This window comes from Pristis pectinata, chromosome 7 (genome assembly GCF_009764475.1).
Source record: "Pristis pectinata isolate sPriPec2 chromosome 7, sPriPec2.1.pri, whole genome shotgun sequence".
NCBI lineage: Eukaryota > Metazoa > Chordata > Chondrichthyes > Rhinopristiformes > Pristidae > Pristis > Pristis pectinata.
The window spans coordinates 272,243-294,335 of NC_067411.1; the positions used below are offsets into that span (position 1 = coordinate 272,243).

Consider the following 22,093-nt stretch of genomic DNA (forward strand, 5'->3'; position numbering starts at 1 on the left):
ACCTGTCCAGAAGCATTTTAAATGTTGTTACTGTTCCTGCCTCCACCACCTCCTCTGGCAGCTCAATCCAGATATCAACCACACTTTTTTTTGGGCGGCACGGTAGCATAGCGGTTAGCGCGACGCTATTACAGCACCTGCGATCAGGGTTCGATTCCCGTCGCTGTCTGTAAGTAGTCTGTACGTTCTCCCCTGTCTGCATGGGTTTCCTCCGGGTGCTCTGGTTTCCCCCCACATTGCAAAGACGTATGGGTAGGTTAATTTGGGTTTAAAATGGGCGGCATGGACTCGTTGGGCCAGAAGAGCCTGTTACCACGCTGTAAATAAAATTTTTAAAAATTAAGAAAAATTTTTGTGGAAATTTTATCCTCAGGTCCCCTGTAAACGTCCTCCCTGTCACCTTAAACCTTCAGTATGACACGCCATCACACTGGGATCATCACACTGTTGGGGAGTAGTGCTGTGGAAGCACTGTGGTGTCGAGGAATAGTTCTGCAGGATTGTCACACTGTAAGGATGTTGTACAGGGGAATTGTCACACTGTTGGGGAGTGGTGCTAGGGGATTGTCACACTCGGAGTAGTGCTGTGGAATTGTTACACTATCAGGAAGTAGTACAGGTGAATTGTCACACTGTCAAGGAGTTGTGCTGTAGGATTGTCAAACTGTCAGGGAGTAGTACAGGGGAATTGTCACACTGTGAGGGAGTAGTGCTGTGGGATCCTCACACTGTGAGGGAGTAGTGCTGTGGGATTGTCACACTGTTGGAGAATAGTGCTTTAGGAGCACTGTTTCGAGGAGTGGTGCTGCAGGATTGATGCACTGTCAGCTAGTAGTGCTGGGATATTTTCAAACTGTCAGCGAGTAGTGCTGGGATGTTTTCATACTATCAGGGAATAGTGCTGGGGGATTGTCACACTGTTAGGGAGTATTGCTGTGTCATGCCTTTTTGATGAAAGAGGACATAATAATGGTCATTAGAGAGGACATTCTTTGGAATCATCCAGTGAGGCCATATGGGTAGAACTTAGAAACAAGAAGGGGATGGTCACTTTGTTTGGACTGTATTATAGGCATCCCAATAGTCAGTTGGAATTAGAGGAACAGATGTGTAGGGAGATCGCAGATAGCTGTAAGAATAATAGGGTAGTATTCGTGGGAGATTTTAACTTCCTTAATATTGACAGCCACCCATAGTGCTCAGGGCTTGGACCATGTGGAATCTGTTAAATGTGTCCAAGAAAACTGCTTTAATCAATATATAGAGGGCTGTACCAGAGACTATGGATGATGTCTATATGGAGTTTAGCAAGGCCTTCGACGAGGTCCCACATTGAAGGGTTGTCTGGAAGGTTGATCACATAGGATCCTGTTCGAGCTAGCAAAGTTGATATATAATTGGCTCGATGGTAGGTAGCAGAGGGTGATTGTCAAAGGTTGTTTCTCAGAACAGAGGCCTGTGGCTAGTGGTGTGCCACAGGGATCAGCGCAGGGACCTTTATTGTTCATTATGTTTTTTTTATTTACAGTGTGGTAGGTAACAGGCCCTTCCGGCCCAACGATTCCACGCCGCCCATTTTTTTTAAAACCCAAATTAACCTACCCGTACGTCTTTGGAATGTGGGAGGAAACCGGAGCACCCAGAGGAAACCCACGCAGACACGGGAGAACGTACAAACTTATATAAACATTAACTTTCAATGATTTGTGTAAGGGCACATAGGTCCCTCTGGACATCAATCTCTTTCAGTCTCTCACCATTTAAAAGATACTCTACATTTCTACTTTTTCTACCAAGGAAACAATAAAATCATAGCCATGGAAAGGATGAACTCAACCTTCCCAGGTTCTCATGAATCTACCCTGTCCTGCCAATTCACTTATCCTGTGGAATCATAATAGAATCATAGAACAGTACAGCACAATACAGGCCCTTCAGCCCACAATGTTGTGCCGACCTTTAAACCTCGCCTAAGACTATCTAAGCCCATTCCACCACATATCCCTCTATTTTAAATTCCTCCATTTGCCTATCTAGCAATCTCTTGAATTTGACCAATGTACCTGCCTCCACCACCACCCCAGGCAGCGCATTCCATGCCCCAACCACTCTCTGGGTTAAAAAAACCTTCCTCTGATATCTCCCTTGAACTTCCCACCCATTTTTTTAAGGCCATGCTCTCTTGCATTGAGCATTGGTGCCCTGGGAAAGAGGCGCTGGCTGTCTACTCTATCTATTCCTCTTAATATTTTGTATACCTCTATCATGTCTCCTCTCATCCTCCTTCTTTCCAAAGAGTAAGGCCCTAGTTCCCTTAGTCTTTCCTCATAATGCATACTCTCTAAACCAGGCAGCATCCTGGTAAATCTCCTCTGCACCCTTTCCAATGCTTCCACATCCTTCCTATAATGAGGTGACCAGAACTGGACACAGTATTCTCAGTGTGGTCTAACCAGAGTTTTGTAGAGCTGCATCATTACCCCACGGCTCTTAAACTCGATCCCATGACTTATGAAAGCTAACATCCCATAAGCTTTCTTAACTACCCTATCCACCTGTGAGGCAACTTTCAGGGATCTGTGGATATGGACCCCCAGATCCCTCTGCTCCTCCACACTATCCAGAATCCTGCAATTAACTTTGTACTCCGCCTTGGAGTTTGTCCTTCCAAAGTGTACCACCTCACACTTCTCCGGATTGAACTTCATCTGCCACTTCTCAGCCCAGCTCTGCATCCTGTCAATGTCCCTCTGCAGTCTTCGACAATCCTCTACACTGTCCTCAACACCACCGACCTTTGTGTCATCTGCAAACTTGCCAACCCACCTTCTACCCCCTCACCTAAGTCATCAATAAAAATCACGAAAAGCAGAGGTCCCTGAACCGATCCTTGTGAGACACCACTAGTCACAGCCCTCCAACCTGAATGCACTCCCTCCGCCACAACCCTCTGCTTTCTACAGGCAAGCCAATTCTGAATCCACACAGCCAAGCTTCCCTGGATCCCATGCCCTTCTGACCTCCTACCATGTGGAACCTTGTCAAATGCCTTACTAAAATCTATGTAGACCACATCTACAGCACTACCCTCATCAATCTGCCTGGTCACCTCCTCAAAGAACACTATCAGGCTTGTGAGACATTATCTGTCTTTCACAAAGCCATGCTGGCTGTCCAAGATCAGACCATGATTCTCTAAATGCCCATAGATCCTATCTCTAAGACTCCTTTCCAACAGCTTGCCCACCACAGACGTAAAGCTCACTGGTCTATAATTCCCTGGACTATCCCAACTACCTTTTTTGAATAAGGGGACAACATTCGCCACCCTCCATTCCTCTGGTACCATTCCCGTGGACAATGAGGACTCAAAGATCCTAGCCAACGGTTCTGCAATCTCCTCCCTCACCTCTCGGAGCAGCCTGGGGAATATTCCGTCAGGCCCCGGGGACTTATCTGTCCAAATATTTTCCAACAGCTCCAACACATTCTCTCTCTTGATATCCACATGCTCTCAAACATTAACCTTACCAACACTGTCCTCAGCGTCTTCAAGTCCCCTCTCCTTGGTGAATACTGACGAGAAGTATTCATTGAGGACCTCACCCACTTCCACAGTTTCCAGACGCATCTTCCCACCTTTGTCTCAAATCAGTCCTACCTTTACTCTTGTCATCCTTCTGCTCTTCACATGTGAAAAATGCCTTGGGGTTTTCCTTAACCCTACTCGCCAAGGCCTTTTCATGTCCCCTTCTTGCTCTCCTCAGCCCCTTCTTAAGTTCATTCCTTGCTATCCTATATTCCTCAAGAGTCCTATCTGATCCCTGCTGCCTAGACCTTATGTAAGCTGCCTTCTGTCTTTATCCGCCTGAAGTCTCCTTTCATCCTCGTTGTAATTCACACTACCACCCAGCTTTGGGTCAGAACTACTGTATAAAGGAAATGATGGATCAAGTGGAACTTCTGTGGACAGCAATGGGTGGATCAGAGAACTGCTATCAGTGGAAATGGATGACTCAGATAGAAGGACTGGGATAAGAAGGGCATGACAGTTTTGACCCCTGTTATCCCAATGCTGTTAACTAGAGAGTCAATTGGAGCTTTGAAGTTTGAGGCTACAGACTATTAGGCTGTTAGATAAGAATATTCAGGATGTTAAACATACTGAGATCTTGATATCATTATCTAATTGAAAGGTTGAAAAGGTCTGCTCCTGTTCTCAGACCATTCAGGGGCTGAATGGTTTATAATTCTGCTTTTGACAAGGAGACAAATTGCTTTCTCCTCTACCTATGATCCGTGTATGGTAGTGTGATCTTTCTTGGTCTTCTACACCTGGGGATGCTGTACCTGATGATTGGGTAGGCCAATGTCTGAAAATGATACCCAGCCATGTTTGGAGCTGGTGACAGGTTGTTGCTGAGCATGTGTTAGTGTGTTGGTTTAATTTGTGATTAATTGGCACTGTGTGGTGCTCTGAATATTTGCCACTAACCAGTGTTTATTATGTAGGTTCATACAAAGTTTCACAATCGACAGGCACATGTTCCTGGGAGTGACACATCTTGCCTTAGCTTTTCGTACGATGGGACTACTCTGGCATCACGTGGTGGTATGTGGCTTCACTTGACCTTCCTCTAATGCTGGTGTTGTTGCCTGCCTGCCTGCGCTGTTAGTGGGCTTCAAATTGGTGCGAGTATACTGAAGTCATGTTTCTGCGTGTGTGCACGCCTGTGTCATTGTGAGTGCCTGGATTTCTGCCTTTGTGGCTCCTTAGACCTCCCTTCATTTGATATCAGAGATACAGATCCCTTTGGTGAGGATTATACAATTAGATCCCAGACATTGATTCCCCAGGGAGGATTTTGTTGGATTAGATGTGAGACACGAATCTCCTGATTCAGATTTCTGACACAAAACTCCGAGGTGGGGAGTTGATTGGATTAGACCCTAGACACTGATATCATGATCGGTGAGCTGTTTGGATAAGATCCCTAACAGGGATCCATAGATTAATGCAGTCAAAGAGCATGGAAACAGGCCCTTCAGCCCATCTTGATCTCAACCAGTCTAAGCTAGTCACAGTTGTCTGTGTTTAGCCCATGTCCCTCTCAACCTTTTCCTCTCTGTGTACCTGTCCAAATATCTTTTAAACACTGTAATTGTACTGGCTTCTTCCACCTCCACTGGGAACTCTCCATATACCCACAACTGCTTGTCCCTCAAATCCCCTTTAAATCTTTCCCCTTTCACCTTTAAACCTACCTCCTCTAGTTTTAGACTCCCCTACACTGGGAAAATGACTGTGACCACCTGTCCTATCTATGCCCTCATAATTTTATAAACCTCTAAAGGTCATCCCTCAGCCTCCTTCAGTCCAGAGAAAAATGTCCCAGCCTATCATCTCTCCTCAAAACTCAAGTCTTCCAGTCCTGCCAACATCAATGTGAATTTTTTCTCAACCCTCTCTTGGGTCGTTTAAAGATTACATCCTTCCTACAGTATGGTGACCGGAACTGCATACAATGTTACAGCTGCGATCTCACCAACATCCTCTACAGCTGTACATAATGTAGAAGTCATAGAGCCATACATGGCTCTTCAGTCCAACTCATCCATGCTGACTGTGTTGCCCAGGAACTAGTCCCATCTGCTTGCATTTGGCGCATAGCCCTCTAAACCTCTCCCATCCATGTACTTATCCGGATGGCTTTTAAATGTTGCTGATGTCCCAGCCTCAATGCGCTGCCTGGGGTGGTGGTGGAGGCTGATACACTGGACAAGTTCAAGAGATTGTTAGATGAGCATATGGAGGAATTTAAGATGGAGGGATATGTGGGAGGAAGGGGTTAGATAACCTTAGGTGTGGTTTGAAGGGCGGCACAACATGGTGGGCTGAAGGGCCTGTATTGTGCTGTATTATTCTATGGTTCAATCTCTATTTCTGGCAGCTCATTCCAAATATGCACCATCCTTTGCTTAAAGAAGCTGCCCCTGAGGTCACTTTTAAATCTCTCGCCTCTGGCCTTAAACCTATGTCCTCTTGTTTTCAGTGCCCCCTCCCTGGGGAAAAAGACTATGTGTTTTCACCCTTTCTATGCCCCTCGTGATCTTATACCGCTATCACGTCACCCTCAATCTCCTATGTTCCAGGGAATTAAGTCCTAGTCTAAGCAACCTCTCTTGTAACTCAGACCCCCAAGTCCAGGAAACATCCTGGTAATTTTGTGTCTGCACTCTTTCTAGTTTAATAACATCTTTCCTCTTAGATGGTGGCCAAAACTGTACACAATATTCCAAGTGCAGCCTCACCAACATCTTCTATAACTGCAAGATAACTTCCCAACTCCTATAACCAATGCCCTGACTGATGAAGGCCAGCATGCCAAACGCTGCCTTCACTACCCTATCTACCTGTGACGTTGCTTTCAGTGAACTATGAACTTATACACCTCGATCCCTCTGTTCCATAACACACCCGAAGGCCCTACCATTCACTGCATGTCCTACCCTGATTTGATCTCCCAAAATGCAATACCTCACATTTATCTGGATTGAAAGCCATTTGCCAATCCTCAGCCCACATATCCAGCTGATCAAGATCCCCATGTAATTTTTCATAACCTTCCACACTATCTACAACACCACCTATTTTAGTATCATCTGCAAACTTACCAATCATACCTTGCACATTCACATCCAAATCGTTTATATAAATTACAAACAACAAAGGTCCCAGCACCGACCCCTGTGGCACAGGCTTGCAGTCTGAGAAACAGCCCTCAACCATCACCCTCTGCTTCCTACCACTCAGCCAATCATGAATCCAATCCACTATCTCCCCCTGGATCCCATATGGTCCCATCTTCCAGACTTGCCTGCCATGAGGGACCTTGTCAATATAGACTTTAGCAAGGCCTTTGACAACATCCACTGCCCTACCCTCTTGGTTATGTCCTTGAAGTACTCCAAGAGATTTGGCAGACATGACTTCCCACACACAAAGCCATGCTGACTGTCCTGAATCTCTCCAAATGTTGGTAGATCCTGTCCCTCAAAATCCCCTTCAACAAATTACCCACCACTGGTGTCAGACCTGCTGGCCTGCAGTTCCCTAGCCTATCTTTGCATCCCTTTTTAAACAATGATACCACATTAGACACTCTCCAGTCCTCCGGAACCTCACCTGTGGCCAGAGAAGAAGCAAAAATCTCTGCAAGGGCCACCACAGTTTCCTCTCTAGCTTCCCACAAGGTCCAAGAATGCACTAGTTCAGGCCCTAGGGATTTATCCACCTTCTTGCACTTTAAGGCCTCCAATCTATGCCTTCCTCTTTTTCTTGACCAGAGCCTTAATATATCTCATTAACCAGGGTTCCTGAAACCTGCCAGCCTTGTCCTTCACCATGACAGGAACCTGCAGGCCCTGAACTCTTGAAATCACATTTTTAAAGGCCTCCCACTTGGCAGACGCTCCTTTCCCTGCAAACCATCCTGCCCAATCAACCTCTACAAGATCCCACCCAGTGGCTCCAAAATTTGCTCTGCCCCAGTTCAGGACCTTCACCTGTCATTATCACTGGTCATTATAATAGGTTTATTATCACAGACATATGTCATGAAATTTGTGGTTTTGTGGCAGCAGTACAGTGCAAGACATAAAAATTACCATACATTACAAAAATAAATAGTGCAAAAGAGGAATAACGAGGTAGCATTCGTGGACCATTCAGAGATCTGATAGCAGAGGGAAAGAAGCTGTTCCCGAAATGTTGAGTGTGTGTCTTCAGGTTCCTTTACCACCTCCCTGATGGTAGTAACGTGAAGAAGGCATGTCCCGGGTGGTGAGGGTCCTTAATGATGGATGCCTCCTTCTTGAGGCACAGCCTCTTGAAGATGTCCTCGATGGTGGGGAGGGTTGTGCCTTCTCCTTCTCCATAACTATTTTAAAACTAATAGAATTATGGTCACTGGATCCAAAGTGCTCGCTGACAGACACTTCTGCCACTTGCCCAACCTCATTTCCCAGGAGGAGATCCAATGTTACACCCTCCCTTTATATATTGATCAAGGAATCTTTCTTGGACACACTTCACAAATTCTACTCCCTCCAAGCCCATAGTTTAAACTATGGTAGGTCCGGTCAATATTAGCGAAGTTAAAATCTCCCACTCATACTTCCCTATTATGTTTTCAACTAGCTGCAATCTCTCTACGTATCTGCTCCTCCAATTCCTGCTGACTATTGGGGGGCCTGTGATTAAAAGCCCATTGGAGTATCTGTCTCCTTCTTGCTTCGAAGTTCTACCCAAATGGCCTCACTGGATAATCACCCAAGGATATCCTCTCCAATGACAGTTGTTATGTCCTCTTTCATCAAGAAAGCAACTCCTCCTCCTTTCTTTCTTCCACCTCTGTCACACCTGTAGCATCTGTATCCTGGAACATTGAACGTTAATGTCCCAATTCTTGTACTCAGTGCCGTGGCCAGTGAAGGCAAGCATTCTAAGTGCCTTCTTCACCACCTTGTCTACCTATGTCACCACTTCAAAAGAACTACATATTTGTACACCTAGGTCTCTCTGTTTTACAACACTCCACGGGGCCCTGCCATTCACTGTGGAAGTCCTGTCCACGGTTTAACAAAGTGTATCACTTCGCACTTGTCTGAGTTAAATTCCATCCAAATTATTAATATTTAAGATAAGCAGCAGGGGACCCAGCACAGCGCACCACACCACACCACACCACTGGTCACTGAAAACAATCTTCCAGTACCTCACCATGGCTAAGGAAGATACAAAAATCTTTGCCAATGCTCCAGCAGTTTCTTTCCCTGCTTCCTCCAACATCCTTGGGTTCACTTGCTCAGGCCCTGGGATTTATTCACCTTTTACGTGCCTCAAGCCTGCCAATACCACCTCTTTCGTAATATCACAAGATCACAAGACAAAGGAGCAGAAGTAGGCCATTTGGCCCATCGAGTCTGCTCCTGAGCTAAGCTAATACTATTTCTCTCTAGCCCCAATTTCCAGCTTTATCTCCCCATATCCCTTGACTAATTAGATACCAATCAATCTCCTCCTTAAACGCCCCTAGTGATTGGGACTCCACAGCTATATGTGGCAAAGAATTCCATAATTTCACTACCCTCTGGCTAAAGAGATTTCTCCTCATTTCTGTTTTTAAACCGGTACCCTCTAATTCTAAGATTATGCCCTCTAGTCCTGGACTCACCCACCAGGGGAAACAGCTTAACCACATCTACTCTGTCCAGTCCTTTCAATATTCTAAATGTTTCTATGAGGTCCCCTCTCATTCTTCTGTATGAAATACCAATATATTTCAAGACATCACTCTTCTCTGAAGTCCCTACCTTCAATGAGCTTCTCTACGCTAAATACAGACGAGCAGTGATGATTTAGAACCTCACCTATCTCCCTTGGCTCCACACGGAGATCACCACGGTCACCTTAAGAGGACCTGTTCTTTCCCTAGTTATTCTTGTGCTCTTCATATAAAGTCTCTTGGAATTCTTCTTCATCTCATCTGTCTAGGATGTCTCATGTTCCCTTTTTAGTGGAACACAGAACAGTACAGCACAGGAACAGGCCCTTTGGCTCACAATGTTGTGCCAAACTAATTAAACACCAAACTAAACAAGTCCCTTCTGCCTACACAATGTCCATATCCCTCCATTCTCTGCACATTCATGTGCCTATATTTTTCTTGTCCTCATTTCCTCGTTAAATGTACTCCTACATCCCTTGTACTCAAAGAAATCGCTTGATCCTAGTTGCCTGTACCCCACATATGTCTCCTTTATTTTGACCAGACCCTTAATATTCCTTGTCAACCAGGGTTCCCTAATAAGATAAGATCTCTTTATTAGTCACATGTACATCGAAACACACAATGAAATGCAACTTTTGCGTAGAGTGTTCTGGGGGCAGCCTGCAAGTGTCGCCATGCTTCCGGTGCCAACATAGCATGCCCACAACTTCCTAACCTGTACCTCTTTTTGGAATGTGGGAGGAAACCGGAGCACCCGGAGGAAACCCACGCAGACACAGCTAGAACGTACAAACTCCTTACAGACAGTGGCCAGAATTGAACCCGGGTCGTTGGTGCCTAGCCCTTTGCTCTAATTGGTATTGGTTTATTATTGTCACTTGTACTGAGGTACAGTGAAAAACTTGTCTTGCATACTGATCGTACAGGTACATTCGTTACACAGTGCAGTTACATTGGGTTAGTACAGAGTGCATTGATGTAGCACAGGTAAAAACAATAACAGTACAGAGTAAAGTGTCACAGCTACAGAGAAAGTGCAGTGCAATAAGGTGCAAGGTCACAACAAGGTAGATTGTGAGGTCATAGTCCATCTCATCATATAAGGAAACCGTTTAATAGTCTTATCACAGTGGGGTAGAAGCTGCCCTTAAGGCTGGTTGTACGTGCCCTCATGCTCCTGTATCTTCTACCTGATGGAAGAGGAGAGAAGAGAGAATGACCCAGGTGGGTGGGGTCTTTGATTATGCTGGCTACTTCACCAAGACAGCGAGAGGTAAAGACAGAGTCCAAGGAGGGGAGGCTGGTGTCCATGATGCGCTGGGCTGTGTCCACAACTCTCTGCAGTTTCTTGCGGTTCCAGGCAGAGCAGTTGCCGTACCAAGCCGTGATGCATCCAAATAGGATGATTTCTATGGTGCATCGGTAAAAGTTGGTGAGTGTCAAAGGGGAAAAACCGAATTTCTCTAGCCTCCTGAGGAAGTAGAGGCACTAGTGAGCTTTCTTGGCCATGGCATCTACATGATTTGACCAGGACAGGCTGTTGGTGATGTTCACTCCCAGGAAGCTCTCAACCCTCTCGACCTCAGCACTGTTGATGTAGTTGGTGCGTGTACACCACCCCCTTTCCTGAAGTCAATGACCAAGCTCTTTTCTTTTGTTGACATTGAGGGAAAGGTTGTTGTCATGACACCATTCCACTAAGCTCTCTGTCTCCTTCCTGTACTCTGACTCATCGCTGTTTGAGATACGGCCTAAGATGGTGGTATCATCAGCAAACTTGTGGATGGAGTTAGAGCAGAATCTGGCCGCACAGTCATGAGTGTGTAGGGACATGTTGACCCTGAACTCACCTGATCTTACTTTTAAAAGTGGGAGAACATTTTGGAGATGGTAACCATAACTCCTTGACCTTTGCCATAACCTTGGAGAGGGATAGGAGCAGACGATATGGGAAAGTATTTAACTGGAGGAGGGGGAATTATGATGCTATTCGGCAGGAACGAGGGAGTGTTAATTGGGAGCAGATGTTCTCGGGGAAGTGCACAGCGGAAATGTGGAGCTTGTTCAGGGAGTACTTGCATGGGGCTCTGGATAGGTTTGTCCCATTGAGGATGGTAGAGTGAAGGAACCGTGGTTGACAAGAGACATAGAATATCTTGTTGAGGAAGAAAGAAGCTTACCTGAGGTTTAGAAAGCATGGATCAGACAGAACTCTGGAGAGTTATAAGGTAGACATGAGGAAGCTTAAGAATGGACTTGGGAGAGCTGGAAGGGGCATGACAAGTCCTTGGCGAGTAGGATCAGGGAAAACCCCAAGGTGTTATGTGAAGCATAGGAGGATAACTAGAGTGAGGGTAGGACCTATCAGGGATAAAAGAGGAAACGTGTGCCTGGAGTCGGAAAAAGTAGGGGAAGTCCTTTATTGAATACTTTGCTTCAGTATTCACCAGTGAGAGACCTTAATGTTTGTGAGGAGGGCGTACAACAGGCTGATACGCTAGGGCATGCCGACATGAAGAAAGAGGATGTGCTGGAACTATTGAAAAATATTAGGATAGGTAAGTCACCGGGCCGGATGGGATATATCTAAGCTTATTACCGGAAGCGAGGGAAGAGATTGCTGCACCTTTGGCGATGGTCTTTGCATCCTCACTGGCCACAGGAGTAGTGCCAGATGATTGGAGGGTGGCAAATGTTGTTCATTTGTTTAAGAAAGGGAGTAGGGATAAACCTGGGTATTACAAACCAGTGAGTCTTACTTCAGTGGTGGTCAAATTACTGGAGAAGATTCTTAGAGACAGGATTTATGGGCATTTAGAGAAGCAAAGGCTGATTAGGGACAGTCAGCATGGCTTTGTGAGGGGCAGGTCGTGCCTCACGAGCCTGATTGAATTCTTTGAGAATGTGACAAAGCACATTGATGAAGATAGAGCAGTGGATGTGGTGTACATGGATTTTAGTAAGGCGTTTGATAAGGTTCCTCATGGAAGGCTCATTCAGAAGGTCAGGAGGCATGGGATCCAGGGAAACTTGGCTGTGTGGATTCAGAATTGGCTCGCCCATAGAAGACAGAGGGTGGTGGTAGATGGAGCGTATTCTGCCTGGAGGTCGGTTACCAGTGGTGTTCTGCAGGGATCTGTTCTGGGACCCCTGCTCTTTGTGATTTTTATAAATGACTTGGATGAGGATGTGGAAAGGTGGGTTAGTAAGTTTGCTGATGATACGAAGGTTAGTGGTGTTGTGGATAGGGTAGCAGGTTGCTGTGGATTACAACAGGACGTTGATAGAATGCAGAGCTGGGCTGAGAAGTGGCAGATGGAGTTCAACCTGGAAAAGTGTGAAGTGATACACTTTGGAAGATTGAATTTGAAGGCAGAATACAAGGTTAATGGCAGGACTCCTAGTCGTGTGGAGGAACAGAGGGTTCTTGGGGTCTGTGTACATGGATCCCTCAAGGTTGCCATGTAGATTGATAAGGTTGTTGAGAAGGTGTATGTTGTGTTGGCCTTCATTAGTTGGGGTATTGAGTTCAAGAGCCATGAGGTAATGTTGATTCTCCATAGAACTCTTGTTAGACCACAAATGGAGTATTGTGTTCAGTTCTGGTTGCCTCATTATAGGAAGGATGTGGAAGCTTTAGAGAGGGTACGGAGGAGATTTACCAGGATGCTGCCTGGATTGGAGAGCATATGGTTTTCATGAGGATAGGTTGAGTGAGCTCGGGCTTTTCCCTCTGGAGAGAAGGAGGATGACTTGATAGAGGTGTACAAGATGATAAGAGGCATAGATCGAGTGGACAGTCAGAGACTTGTTCCCAGGGCGAAAATGGCTAACACAAGGGGGACATAACTTTAAGCTGATTGGAGGAAGGTATAAGGGGATGTTAGAGGTAAGTTTTTTTTTACACAAAGTGGTGGGCGCGTGGAATGCACTGCTGGCAGAGGTTGTGGTGCAGATACATTAGGGACATTTGAGAGAATCTTTGATAGCCAAATGAATGATAGAGAAATGGAGGTCTATGTGGGAGGGAAGGGTTAGATAGATCTCAGAGCAGGATAAAATGTCAGCACGTCATGGGCCAAAGGGCCTGTACTGTGCTTTATTGTTCTATCTATCTATCTGAAAGCCTCCCACTTGCCAGACATGCCTTTATCGCTAACAGCCTCTCCAAATCAATCTTTTCAAGTTCCTCTTGTATGCTATTAAAATTAACCTTGCTCCAATTTACATATTTAACTCATGGACCAGTACTATCTCTTTCCATAACTATTTTAAAACTGATAGAATTACAGGCACTGTTCCCAAAGTGCGCCCCCACTGACATTTCACTCACTTGCCCAGCCTCATTTCCAAAGAGAAGGTTGAGTGTTGCCCCCACTCCGGTACAGCCATCTACATATTGCTTGAGAAAACTTTCCTGGACACACTTAACAAATCTGCCCCATCTCATCCCTTAGCACTGTGGTAGTCCCAGTCAATATTGGGAAAATAAAAATCACCTACTATTACAACCTATTATTCCTACATTTATCTGCAATCTCCCTCTACATTTGCTCCTCACATTCCTGCTGACTGTTGGGGGCCTATAGTACAATCCCATCAAAGTGATCGCCTCTTCTTATTCCTCATCTCTACCCATATAGTCTTGCAGGATTATTTCCCCAGGAATATCCTCTCTGAGCTCTGCCATGATATAACATAGAACACTAGAGCACAGTACAGGCCCTTTGGCCCACAATGTTGTGTCGACATTTTATCCTGCTCTAAGGTCTATCTAACCCTTCCCTCCCACATAGCCCCCTATTTTTCTATCATTCATATGTCTATCTAAGAGTCTCTTAAATGTCCCTAATGTATCTGCCCCCACAACCTCTGCAGGTAGTGCGTTCCATGCACCCACCACTCTCTGTTTCTAAAAAAAAACTTACCCCTGACATCCCCCTCATACCTTCCGCCACCTTAAAATTATGTCCCCTCGTATTAGCCATTGTTGCACTGGGAAAAAGTCTCTGACTGTCCACTCGATCTATGCCTCTTATCATCTTGTCATCATTTGATGTTCTCGCCAATCAAAAACACATCCCCCTCCTCTCTTACCTCTACCTCTGTCACGTCTTTAGTATCTATACCCTGGAACATTGAGTTGCCTGTTCTGTCCATTACCTCAGCCTTGTTTCTGTAATAGCCATAATATCACAATCCCATCTGCTGACCATCAAGTCCCTATCCATACTAATCCCATTTACCAACCCTTGGAAGATAGCCTACTATGCCTTGGCAATTCAAGTGCTCATCCAGATGCTACTTAAATGTTGTGAGACTCCTTGCTTCCACCACCTCTTCCAGCAGTGCATTCCAAATTGCAACCACCCTCTGGGTGAAAAAATTCTTCCTCAGATCCCCTCTAAATCTCTTGCTCCTCAGCTTCAACCTACGAACTTTGGTCTTAAGATACCTCTGCTATTGGGAAGTTTTATAATTTACTCTAACTGAAATTGAAATTGTGTTTGACTGTCAGTGGTGTTCTTTGAAGAAAGCCAGCTGATATGGTGTCTCTGAACTTCGAGAAGGCCTTCAATAGGTGGCACGAAGAGGTTATTAAGCAAGGTTGGAATGCAAGGTATCATACTGGTGTGGATTGAGAATTGGTTAATGGACAGAAACAAGAAATGCTAATTTATGAATTTGGAGCTTGTGACCAGTGAGGATTTGCAGAGACTGGGGCCCTAGCCATTCACAATCTATATCAATGATATAGATGAAGGGACCAAGTGAAGTATTTTCAGGTTTGCTCATGATACAAGGGAAGGTGACAATGTGATCTGTGAGGAGGATGCACAGAGACTTCAGTGGGGTATGGACAGGCTAAGTGAATGAGTAAGTTCATGGTAGATGGAATATAATTGGATAAAATTTAAGGTCATTCACATTGGTCAGGAAAAATAGATAGGCTGAATGTTTATGTTTGAAATGTTGAGGGATGGAAGGGTCTACAGAGGAATGATGAATCCTTGTACATGAGTCACTGAAAGTTAACATAAAGGTTCAGCAAGCAATTCAAAAGATTGTAAGGGCTGTTCCAATCATATAGAGATGTTGGCTAGAACATTGTGTGTAGGTCTCCTCTCTATTCCTACCAAAGGATATATTGTAATAGAGAAGTTTGATTCTTGGGATGGCAATTTTGTCGTATGAGGAGAAATTAAGCAGACTAGAAGAATGAGAGGTGCCCTCATTGAAATGAAAGAAATATTTGAGGGGCTTTACAGGGTAGATATGGAATTGATATTTCCCGTACTCCTTTGTCTGTAATCAGTACTCTCAGTCTGAAAATAATGGCTTGGTCATTCAGAACAGAGTTGATAAGAAACTTTTTTCCCCAAAGATTAGCTAGTCTTTGGAGTTGTCTGCTCAAGAGAGCTGTGGTGGCTCAAGTTGTCTCTTAAACACCCTGTGAAATGGCCAAGCAAGGGTAATGGGGGAAGTGTAATAAATGTTGGCCATGCTGGTGAATCCCAGATCCTAAAAGAAATCATTAAATTAAAAAAACTTGAGAGGGGCTGGTGCATTTTAGATGGTAAGGGAACTGAGGGATGTCATGTATGAGTGGGAAAGTGCTGCTGAGGTAAAAGATTTTTCATGATTTAATTAAATGACAGAGCAATTATGGATGCTAAATGAACTACTCTTATTCCTTGTGTTATAAATCTGACTCTCCCACACGATTGAAAGTGCTGCTGACATGTTTTCTAGGAGATGACACCATTAAAACCTGGGATATGAGGAATTTCCAGAATCCTCTGAATGTGGCCACTGATCTCCCGAACATCTTTCCAATGTAAGTTACTATAGTTAGTGAATTGGAATTGGCTTATTGTTGTCACTTGTACCGACAGTGAAAAACTTGTCTTGCATACATACCATTCATACAGATCAATGAGGTAGTACAAGGTAAAACAATGCAGAATAAAGTGTCACAGCTACAGAGAAAGTGCAGTGCAGGTAGACAATAAGGTGCAAGATCGTAATGAGGTAGATTGTGAGGTCAAGAGTCCATCTTATTGTACTAGAAGACCATTCAATAGTCTTATATCAGTGGGATAGATGCTGCCCTTGAACCTGGTGGTACTTGCTCTCAGGCTTTTGTATCAGGTTTTGATTATGCTGGCTGCTTTACCGAGGCAGCAAGAAGTATAGACAGAGTCCATGGAGGGGAGACTAGTTTCCATGACGTGCTGAGCTGTGTCCACAACTCTCTGCAGTTTCTTGCAGTCCCGGGCAGAGCAGTTGCAACACCAAGCTGTGATGTATCCGGATAGGATGCTTTCTGTGGTGCATCAATAAAGCGGTCATGTCAAATTTCTATAGCCTCCCGAACATCTTATTCTTCTGTTTGCCTCAGGTAATAGCTCAGTCGTTGTCCTTTTACTGAGAATAAAATTGCAATCTGATTGCAATCTTATTTTCACATTTTGATAACCCCCCCCCCCCCCCCAACCCACCTTCTAAAATCAGACCAACGCTGCACACAGTCTTCCAGATGTGGTCCTGCCCTATGTAACTGAAGTTTATCTCCTATATTCTGTTTCTTGAGTGATAAAGCCTTCCAGATTAAATGATGTCCTTACTCTGTGCCACAGGTTCAAGGTTCTAGCCTGGATGAGATGGGAACTGCAGGGAGAATATGCAGACTCCTTGCCGTATGGCACATGCCTGGTCAGATGAGGGGAGTAAAGAGAAATTTAGTAGTCATAGGAGATAACATAGAGGAGCGGACACTTCTCTGCAGCTAAAACTGGGGGTCCTGAAGGTTGCGTTATTCCTTTCTCCTGAGCTGGAGAAAAGCTTGGTGGGAAGGGAGGATTCAGTGATCCTGCTCCATGTCGGGGCCAATGATATGGGTGGAACTAGAAAGGAGGTCCTGCTAGTGGATAATAAGCAATTTGAAAAAATTGTAATGCAGAGCCACAAGGGTGATAATCTCTGCGTTATTACCTGAACCATGTGTAATTTGTCCAATGGTAAATAAGATTTGATAAATACATGGTTTAAAGCTTTGTGTGGGAGAAATGGATTCTGATTCAGGGAGCACTGAGAAAGGAGGGAATGAATTTCATTTGAGCTGCGCTGGGACCATTGTCCAAGATTCATATTGGCTAGTGAGCCTCACATCAGTGATAGGGGAGCTATTGGAGGGGATTCTTAGGGATAGGATTTATTCACATTTGGAAGAGCAAGGGCTAATTAGGGACAGTCAACATGACTTTGTGCAGGGCAGGTGATGTCTTACAAACCTGACTGAGTTTTTTGAGGAGGTGACCAAGGTGATTGAGGGTAGCACAGTGGATGTCGTCAATATGGACATTAACGTAGAACAGTACAGCACAATACAGGCCCTTCGGCCCACAATGTTGTGCCGACCTTTAAACCTCGCCTAATACTATCTAACTCCTTCCTCCCACATATCTCTGTATTTTAAATTCCTCCATATGCTTATCTAGTAATCTCTTGAATTTGACCAATGTACCTGGCTCCACCATCACCCCAGGCAGCGCATTCCATGTCCAACCACTCAGTAAGGCGTTTGACAAGGACCCTCAAGAGTAGGTTAGAAACATAGAAAGCCTACAGCACAATACAGGCCCTTCAGCCCACAAAGTTGTGCCGAATATGTCCCTACTTTCAAAATTACTAGGCTTACCCATAGCTCTCTATTATTCTAAGCTCCATGTACCTATCCAAAAGTCTCTTAAAAGACCCTATCGTGTCCGCCTCCACCACCGTTGCCGGCAGCCCATTCCACGCACTCATCACTCTCTGAGTAAAAAACTTACCCCTGACATCTCCTTTGTACCTACTTCCCAGCACCTTAAACCTGTGTACTCTTGTGGCAACCATTTCAGCCCTGGGAAAAAGCCTTTGACTATCCACACGATCAGTGCCTCTTAATTTAAAATATACACCTCTATTAGCTCACCTCTCATCCTCCGTCACTCCAAGGAGAAAAGGCCGAGTTCACTCAACCTGTTTTCGTAAGGCATGCTCCCCAATCCAGGCAACGTCCTTGTAGATCTCTCCTGCACCCTTTCTATGGCTTCCACATCCTTCTCGTAGTGAGGTGACTAGAACTGAGCACAGTACTCCAAGTGGGGTCTGACCAGGGTCCTATATAGCTGCAACATTACCTCTCGGCTCCTAAATTCAATTCCACGATTGATGAAGGACAATACACCGTCTGCCTTCTTCACCACGGAGTCAACCTGTGCAGCTGCTTTGAGCATCCTATGGACTCGGACCCCGAGATCCCTCTGATCCTCCACACGGCCAAGGGTCCTACCATTAATACTATATTTTGCCATCATATTTGACCTACCAAAAAGAACCACTTCACACTTATCTGGGTTGAACTCCATCCAGGTTGATGAGGAAAGTTAAGAGCCATGGAGTAATACAGCACAGAAACACACCCTTCAGCCCAACTGGTCTATGCTGACCAAGATTCCTATATAAGCTTGTCCCATTTGCCCACGTTTGGCCCATATCCCTCTATACATTTCCTATCCATGTACCTGTCCAAATGCCTTTTAAATATTGTTAACATAGCTGCCTCAACCACTTCCTCTGGCAGCTCATTCCATATACTGACCACCCCATGGGTAAAAAAGTTGCCCCTCAGGTTCCTATTAAATCCCTCCCCTCTCACCTTAGACCTATGTCCTGATGTTCCTGATTCCCTAATCCTGGGAAAAGGACTGTGTACATTAACCCTATCTCCCCTCATTCTCCTACACTTCAGTGAATAAAGTCCCAGCCTGTTCAACCTCTCTCCATAACTCAGTCTCTCGAGTCCAGCAACATTCTTGTAAATCTCTGCACATGCATGGGAACCACGATGACTTGATAGTTTGGATTCAGAATTGTCTTGCCCACGGAAGACAGGGCAGCGGTGGAAGGGTGTTTTTCAGGCTGGAGGTCTGTGATCAGTGCTGGGACCTCACTTTTCCTACATTCTCATCAACTACCTCTCCCCCCAATTCTGCTACTCGCCTACCTTACAGAGGTCAATTAACCTACCAACCCACACGTCTTTGTGATGTGGGAGGAAACTGGAGCACTTGGAAGAAACCCACGTGGTCACAGGGAGAACATACAGACTTCACACATTCATGACCTGAGGTCAGGATTGAACCTGAGTCACTGGTGCTGTGAGACAGCAGTTTTGCCAGCTGAACCACTGTGCCAACCTTTTTTCATTGTAAATACTCAGCAGGTCAGGCAGGTGTGAGAAGTGAAACAGAGTGGACATTTTTGGTCAAAGACATTTTTGGTCAAAAACATTTTTGGTCAAAATGTTTCTGACAGGGTAAAATGATGTGACCATGGGGATAAGCTGTAAAGGTTACCTGGTCAACAAGTGAATGAGAGCAGTTAGAGGGTGAGAACATAGACAAAAGAATATGGGAGTTACAAAATGCAGAGGAGGAGGACAAGCTCAGCAATTTGAGCTGGGCATGTCATTCTCTTCCAGACAGAAAAATAAGCTGAGCTAATATTAGAGATGGATGATTGATACAGGCCAAGAAATCATTGCCACAAGTTATAGAGTTCGATACTTAGTCCAGAGGCTGCAGAAGGAAGATGTAGTGCTGTTCCTCAAGCTTGCGTTGAGCTTCAGTGAAATATTACAGGGGTCTGGGGGTCACAGCCTGATAGGTTAGAGGGAATTAAAGTGACAGGCAAAGGGAAGCTCAGGGTTGCCCCTGTGGACTGAATGCAAGTGCCCCACAAAGTGATCACAGAATCTATGCTTGGTTTCTCCAGTGTAGGAGAGACCACATTGTGAACATCAAATGCAGTACTCAAGATTGGAAAAGATGCAAGGGAATTGTTGCTTCACCTGGAAAGACTGTTTGGGTCCCTGGATGGGGGGAAGGGGAGAGGTGAAAGGAAGTGCTGTACGGAGCTGGGTGGTTGGTGGTACAGTCACTGGAAGACTGAACTCTTAACAGAAAACTGATCACCCAAAGACCAGCTGGCATGTCAAGAAGTCACAGGAGGTTAAAGCATTAGTAAGTTGCTAATGACCATTATGTGCAGCATTGTTGAGGACATCTGCTGACCAAAATAGCCAAGGAGAGCCAAGAACGTCACGTGGAAATGTCAAGTATCACAAGATGTACATTTAAGGTGAGAGGAGGAAAATTTAAAGGAGATTTGCAGGCAAGTTTTCTTGCACAGAATGGTTGGTGTCTGGAACGGGCTGCCAACGGTGGTTGTGGAGGCAGATACGATAGTGGTGTTTAAGAAGCTGTTAAATAGGCAGAAGAATATGCAGGGAATGGAGGCATATGGATGAGGTATTGGCAGAAGAGATTTCATTGAATTCATCCTCGTGTTCGGTGCAGACATTGTGGACCGAAGAGCCTGTTCCTATGCTCTATTGTTCTATGTTCTAATGGTGATGAAATTTGTCAAGGACAAAGAAGCAGTCAGTGCCCGACGGAAGGACACTTTGAAAAATTCTTCAACTGTAACTTCCTTTACATGAATGCCCTTGACTCCATCCAAAGCTCCCTTCATAGCCAGTCCTGGCTGGAGTGACTATGTCAGTGCCCAGTTCCTGACAATGGTAACTTTTGTCCAGTTGTTGGCAACGGTGTCTCTTTTGCTCAGTTCTTGGCACTTATACCTCCTGTAGAGCCATTGCAGCCTGGGCATCTTCATTACTTTCTACCTATAATTGCTGCAGTGGATGTGATTTTCATCTTTTACAGGACAGATTGCTGCTTCAGCCCTGATGATAAGCTGCTGGTAACGGGGACATCCATGCGGAAGGGCCATGGGAGTGGTAAACTACTGTTTTTCGATCGAGAAACCTTTCGCAAGCTTTACGAGATTGAGGTCACTGATGCGGTGAGTTGATTCAATTCTTTTGAATCATCGCCTTTTGTTTTGAAATAAACGACAGCATTACATTGTGATTTTTATAAATGACTTGGATGAGGAAGTTGGAGGGTTGGTTGGTAAGCTGACACAAAGGTTGGTGATGTGGTGGATAATGTAGAAGGTGGATGGTGTGGACCATGTTCAGTTCTGGTTACCTCATTATTGGAAGGACGTGGAAGCTTCAGAGAGGGTGCAGAGGAGATTTATCAGGATGCTGCCTGAATTAGAGAACACGACAAATGAGGAAAGGTTGAGTGAGCAAGGACTTTTCTCTTTGGAGCGTAGGAGGATGAGAGATGACTTGATAGAGTTGTTATAAGATTATGAGAAGCATAGAGTGGACAGCCAGCACTTTTTTCTCAGGGGGGCAATGGCCAATGCCAGAGGACATCCGTTTATGGTGAGTGGGAGGAATGTTTAGGGGAGGTGGCAGAGGTAGGTATTTTACAGAGAGTGGTGGGTGCCTGGAACTCCCAGCCAGGGATGGTGGTAGAGGCTGATACAATAGGGACATTTAAGAGACTCTTAGGTAGTCACATGGATGTAAGAAAAACGGAGGGTTTTGGGCTCCGTGGGAGGGAAGGGTTAGGCTGATTGTGGAGTAAGTTTGTTAGGTCGGCACAACATCATGGGCCAAAGAGTCTGTACTGTTCTATGTTCTATTAAAAAATAAACTGCTAGAGGAACTCAACAGGTCAAACAGCATGTGTAAAGGCAAAGGGATGGTGGACATTTTGGGTCGAGATCCTGTGTCTCCACCCGAAATGTTGACCATCACTCTGCCTCCACAGATACTGCTTGCCCTGCTGAGTTCCTCCAGCAGTTTGTTATCTGCTCCAGCATCTGCAGTCTCT

At 45.1% G+C, this 22,093-nt stretch overlaps 1 protein-coding gene across 2 annotated transcripts in view; it reads left to right on the plus strand.

The window, feature by feature from the left end:
- LOC127572500 (WD repeat-containing protein 70) overlaps window positions 1-22,093 on the plus strand; it is a 131,408-nt gene that overhangs the window by 67,751 nt on the left and 41,564 nt on the right. For both annotated transcript variants that reach the window (XM_052019853.1, XM_052019854.1), the window contains exons 11-13: window positions 4,513-4,612; window positions 16,047-16,131; window positions 21,068-21,206. In XM_052019853.1, the coding sequence (XP_051875813.1) occupies window positions 4,513-4,612; window positions 16,047-16,131; window positions 21,068-21,206 (324 nt within the window). The remainder of the gene's footprint in view (window positions 1-4,512; window positions 4,613-16,046; window positions 16,132-21,067; window positions 21,207-22,093) is intronic.